Raw genomic sequence first — 6,000 nt, forward strand, 5'->3', positions numbered from 1 at the left:
CATGTGCAGTGTGTGTAAGTGGTGTCAGCCCATGGAGCAGTGCCCGTGTCTCTGGCTGCAGCAGGGCTGGGGCTCTGGGGTGGGTGGGAGGATGCAGTGAGCTTCCTCCTCTCTGAGCCACTGCTTTTCCCTCGGTAATGCCTCATTAGGAGCAGTAAGGAGGGATCCTGCCTACTCGCCTTCCCACAGGGCTCCACCTCATCCCTTTTCCTAACTCTTGCAGAGGCCTTCCTCACCCAGGGACGGGCATCCTCCTCCTCCTCACACAGCCTGAGCTGCCGCAGCTGCAGTCAGGCCAGCTCTGTGCAGACAGGATTCCAGGTTCCTTCTGGGATCAACCCAGGAGCAGGCACTCTTGGTAACAAAAACATGGATCTGGTTTGCTTTTGAACCCTCACCGATACTTTTCCTTCTCTTTTTTGCCCTTCATTTCAGGAGAAGAGGACAAGAAATGAATGACACGAGGGCGACACTCCAAACTAGAGGATCCCTAACTTGTAACTCGGACTGAAGTCTTGCATGCGTGACCACCGCTAAAGCCAGCAGGACATGCATGTGTCCGACTATCAGACAAATGCGGGTGAATCGTCAAAAAGAAAAATACTGATTTTGTTTTGTTCTGTAGCTTTCTTTTTCCTGTACATACGAGTGCAATTACTGGACAGCTGGCATAGGCTTTGGGGATGGAGCTGTGTGGATCTGAATCGTTGTCATGTGGTTCCTTAGGATTTGTTGTTGCCAAATTTTAGACCCTCTTTCCAATTTTCACCGTGACTGGGTGAGCTCGGGCAAGGTGGCCTTCATGAGAGATCAAGGCAGGAAGTCGGGATTTGAGGCCACATCCCCCAGTGGGACAGGATGCACAGGGCAGCTTCAGGGGCCAGGAAGGGCTTGGCAGTGAGTGAGGGCAGGGAGAGAGGAGAGGGGGCCACATGTTGGGGTTGCTGAGCCTTGATGATGTCCATAGTGTTGGTGGGTGCATTGCTGCTGCTGTGCTCTGCTCCAGTGGCTGCAGCAGCTGGGAATAGCTTCAGAATGTGTCCAACATTGGCATGGACCTCATGGATGTGTGTTTATGCATCGAGGTCGGGTGCATGTGGTGGAAGGTGACATTCTCCCTATTTATCACGCTGTCCTGTTTGATCCCTGCGTTTTGGAAAGCCCAGCACCTTCTCAGGCTCATCCAGCACCAAAGCACGATGAAGTCCTGTCTGTTCTTCTCCATCTGGCATCCTTCTAGATCCCATCTGCACTATATAAGCTGCAGTCCTTCTCCTTGTAGGGGCAGCCATGTAAAGAAAAGCGAGGGGATGCCCACCTTGCATTCCTCATGTCCATCACTCCTTCCTAGTCACACTTTCTTTCCTCAGTGAATTTTTAACTATTTCCCTAGCAGGAGTAGAGCTTAAGTGTTCAGGAGCACATCCATGACTTCACGTCCTCTGCTTTGGAGAACATCGCTGACTTGCACAGGGCATCCTTGCCAAGGGATCAGGATGGGAATGAATGTATGCTTGTACATAACGTGGTGTTTCTCCGTGAGTGGTGTTTGTTGTGGCATCCCTTTTTGTAAGGCACCAACTTTATCTTGCCCTTTGGGGATTTTTCCACAGCAGGAGTGAGACAGGCTGCACTGAGAGTTTGTAGATCAGGAGTGGATTTTGGGATCCATTAAATTTATCTTTCTCCATTGAGCTGTGTCAGCTGAGAAGCTGATAGTGGGTGGTTTCTTCTCCAGCTCTCCAGATCCTCCCTTCTGTTTTCCTCACAGTCCCTTATGATCCATCCTGATGATATTTAGTTAGCCAGAGCCTGTATTTTTCCTTTCTCTTACATTCCAGCAACAGCACTAGAGCCACGGTCTGGGGTAGCATTTGCTCCTTTGCTGTTGGGTTTTCTCTTCTACTTTTTGCCTCTTAAAAGCTTCCAATGTTTTTCTGTATCACCTGGGCAAGAGCATCTCTCCTTCTGTACACTAGGTGCCAAATATCATCCCTCCTTTCTTTTCTCCATCACCAGCATTGAAGATGAGCAGAGCCCCCAGACCAATGGGAATGTACAGAATTGTTATACTACTGAGCTGATTTATTGTACAGAAAACCTTGCATGAAATGTTGTTACTGTATTTAATATATAATGTATTCAAGGAATTTTAATATGGAGCTCTTTAAAAAGATCTTTATAGATACTCTGTGGTTAGAAGATTGTTGCTGATTTTTTAAAATCTTATTATACTTTGTCTTGAAGAAGTTTTATTTTTCAAATGTGTTCTGTCTAAATGATTTAATCAGTTGATCCCCTGGGATAACCAATTCCTCTTCAAAGGTTTTCACTATGGATGAGACCCACCCTGGTGTAGAGGATCAGGACATGACCCAGGTACTGCATAAGCTTTCAAAATAAAGCCTCAGTAAGACTAATGCTGTAGACATTTGATTTGCCCTTCCCCAGAAGGGTGGATTTCACCTTATTTTAGTACAGGTCATAGAATTAAAGAACAGTTGAAGTTGGGAAAGACATCCAAGGTGATTGAGTCCATCTCCATTGCTCTGTGCAGAAAAACAACCAGTGGGAATTTAGTCCAGTTCCAGCTCGGTGTCATCAGAGGAAGCAGCAGCTTCTCTGAGGCTAAAAACCAGTTTGGGAGAGGCTGGGCTGGATTCAGAGCATCCCAGCCCTGTTTGGAGGGTCCAGCAGGGCTTTCAGCTGCCCAATGGCATCTCCCTGGGATGTGGTGGCCTTTGTCCCTTGTACTTACAGGAACCTGCTTGGTCCATCCACCACCTGAGTTACACTGTTTTCCCTGGACTTAATGTCTGGTGGTGTATTATTAATTTAACCCAAATACATGTGGTGTGGAGAAGTTTCTTGTGTAAAAGCCCAGGCAGTGTCAGTCTGTTCATGCAGTCATTGGGTCACAGTTGTGAGTTACCAAATGCTGAGCCATCGTGGGCAGGAAACCAGAGCTGTGTCCCAGCTTGTTCTTTCCAGCAGCAGCAAATTGCATTTTATTTCTGTTGTGAGCCTTCAGATCTATCTAGAAAGTAGCCCAGGTAATCTGCACTAGAGCTGCCTGGAGCAGGCATCCCCCTTGCTGGGCGGGACCATTTTGACACGTCTCCATGTCCCCTTCTGAATGGTTGACTGCGTCTCTTGTCTTTCCCCCCATCCTTTAATTACTTGGAGTACAGGTTTTCGCTCCATACTTTTTGATTACAGGGGCTTATACTTCAAACATCTTAATGAAGTAGAAAAACATCCATAGATGTAATTATTTTTTCCTTTATTCTTCAGTGAAGGGTCAGGATAAATCACAGAGTAGTTATTTATTGCATGTGTGCCAGCAGCAGCATGGTGGGGACTTTTACAGGCTGGAACATGTTCTTATGTAAACTTGGAGATCCCAGAGCCAAGACCATCACTTTGGGATAGGCTCTTGTGTCTTACCAAGGCATCTGACTGTGCAATACAAGGGAGAGGGACACTGGGTGGCTGTTTTGCCCAAAAGCTTTATTAAGAAAGTAGCTTAGGGGCAAACCTCTGGGATCCTTGCTTTTCTTGGCAACAGAGGTTAGGATATATTTCCTTTTTAGTTTTATTTTGATGGTGCTGCTTGGCATATTCTAAGTCTATAAATAAAACTCAGGTCTTTCCAGCAAGACCTTTAGCATTGGTGGGCTGCTGTGACAGATCCTCCACAAGATGCAGGGTGTAGGATGTGCTGGGATGGCAGCATAGGATTATCTATGAGCACTTTATACTCCTTCCTCAGGGGCCAAGCACTGTGCTGGGGTACAGCCAAGGTGGGAGGGGAAGGTCCTGTGTCCCTGGGGCGAGCACCAGGGGGATCAGCTTTGGGCAGCAGCTGTGGCAAGTCTTTTGTACTGTTTTGGGATGTTGTGTCATTGTGGCCAGTTGCTGGATGAGCTCTTCCCCCTGTGGTGTGTGATCCCATGGGGAGGCATGCTGGAAATGGAAAAAGAGCAAAGTACTGCATCCTGTGTTTTATTTGTGTCGTGTGGCCCAGGCCTGCATGAGGTTTGTGTTTGTGTGTTTGGGGCTTTGGCACTGTGAACATTCCGTGTGTGTTTCTGGTGATGCTCTGCTCAGCCAAGGCTGGATGGCACCACCAGGCACTGGAGAGGGCAGTAGGAGGGACAGGCTCTATGGAGGGGCTGGGGGACTTTGTTCCTGTAAGAGCATCAAACCTGGGATTGAATTTGAGTTTCTGCTCATGGTGTGCATGGCAGAAGGAGGAGCAATAGGAAAACTCAGCATTGATTTTTGGTCCTTCTTTTGTACATCAGGTTGATAAAATACTGCTTCCCAGTCAGGGTCCTGCTCCACCAAAACTCATGAAGTAATGATTTGAGCTGTGCAGGCACTCTGGCTGGGAGATGTTCATGAGGTTCAGTGACCTTGGCATTATGTCACTCCTGAAACTCAAACACAGCTGAGGCCCCGCTACCAACTCTTAAGACTTACTGTGATTTTTGGACCATACCTGGCATGGCCATCACTTTGATGACGGAGATTCAGTCCCATCTGGGCTCTTTTTCCTCCCACTTCTGCAGAGGCATTTTCTGTCAGGGGAGACAGCCTGGGACTCAGGTTTTTGGTACTGACCAAGGAGAGGGCTTTACCCCATGCAGATCTTGTGTGGCACAGTTGGGGTTAGGATTTGCAGGGCTGCAGTGGAGACACAGGGTAAACTGTGCTCCCTGGACATGTTCTTGTGGTGCCATTCAGCTTTTGGTGTGAGTGGGGCATTAAATGAGCCAAAATCTGTGTGTGCCTGGAGTGATGGGCACTTGGGACCAAGAGGAGGGCGACCACTGAACTGCCAGCGGGTGCCCTCAGTGGCTTTGGTCTGGAAATATGCTGATTTTTTTATATGAGATGCCTGAACAGCCAAATGTAGAAATCTCTGAGATTGTGCTTCATAGCAAAAGGTAAATTGTTATATCTTGGGGGGTGGGAGGGTGTTATTTGAGGGATAGAACTGAAAAAAATGAGGTTTCCTATTTTATTATATGAGAGATATTTTTCCACTAAATTACCACTTCCTAAACCGTGTCCTTTGTCTGACTGTAAATAGCCAGGTGTGCCAGGAAGATGTGGGAAGGCTCCTTGTGGTCACATCCATACAATCCACTCTGTTCACACAATATTGGGCTGATTTGTTTTATACTTAGAAAATTACAGAAATAAAAGCAATTTTACTGGATGACTCTGGGGGTTTTTTGGTCTATTTTGTTGTTGGTTTACCTTTTCTTTTTTTTTTTTTTCTCTTTTCTTGTCCCATTTGTGGCTGATTTGGGGGACATTTGGGAGCCCATGGAGCCATACGGGAGTGTCTGAGGGCATTCTTCAGCCGTAAAAGGAGTTGTGCTCACCAGATGAGGATTTCTTGTGGGTTTTCAGAGGAGCCAAACTAGAAATGGAGCTGAGCTTGTGCCTGGCATGGGATGACAAAGGCAAAATGAGCGGAGTGGCATGATGTGACTATTGGGAATGTTTTCATTCACTCTCAGGGCACAAGAATACAAATAACAGTGCTAATTTTGACTGTATCCAGAATAGTCATCACCTTATCTTCCCCAGCTGGGAGGGGAGGTTTAAATAAGCCCTGAAATAACCTCCGTAAGAAATAATTGTGAAATAAATAATAATTAAATAACTTGGCCTCCTCTGGGAGGATGGCATAGTGCTTGGGGCCATCTCTGCATCACCCGGAGCTCTGCCCATGGTGATGTTTCAAGCAGAAAATCCTGATCTAGCTGCAGGTTGTGTTTTAGAGCAAACCTGTGCTCATGGCAACATCTACCCTTGGTGCTTTTTTGCTGGGATGTGGCGCCATATATTCCTTCCCGATGCTGTGAGCAGGACAAAGGTGGTGCACAAGATAAGCCAAAAACTTTGTAACCCACAGGGGGTTACAAAGAGGGACATGGGATACCCTGGCAAGTGCTGGTTTTGGGAAAGGGCCATTGCTTGGCC

At 47.1% G+C, this 6,000-nt stretch overlaps 1 protein-coding gene across 2 annotated transcripts in view; it reads left to right on the forward strand.

Annotated features, from left to right (window-relative positions):
• Positions 1–5,227, forward strand: part of ATP2A3 (ATPase sarcoplasmic/endoplasmic reticulum Ca2+ transporting 3) — a 52,205-nt gene extending 46,978 nt beyond the window's left edge. For both annotated transcript variants that reach the window (XM_042025952.1, XM_042025953.1), the window contains one exon: positions 436–5,227. In XM_042025952.1, the coding sequence (XP_041881886.1) occupies positions 436–459 (24 nt within the window). In that variant the 3' untranslated portion in view covers positions 460–5,227. The remainder of the gene's footprint in view (positions 1–435) is intronic.
• The last annotated feature ends 773 nt before the right edge of the window (positions 5,228–6,000 follow it).

The sequence above is a fragment of the Corvus kubaryi genome, unplaced genomic scaffold, assembly GCF_017639235.1.
Source record: "Corvus kubaryi isolate FWS band 111438036 unplaced genomic scaffold, C.kubaryi_AGA036_p1.0 37284, whole genome shotgun sequence".
Taxonomy (NCBI): Eukaryota; Metazoa; Chordata; class Aves; order Passeriformes; family Corvidae; genus Corvus; species Corvus kubaryi.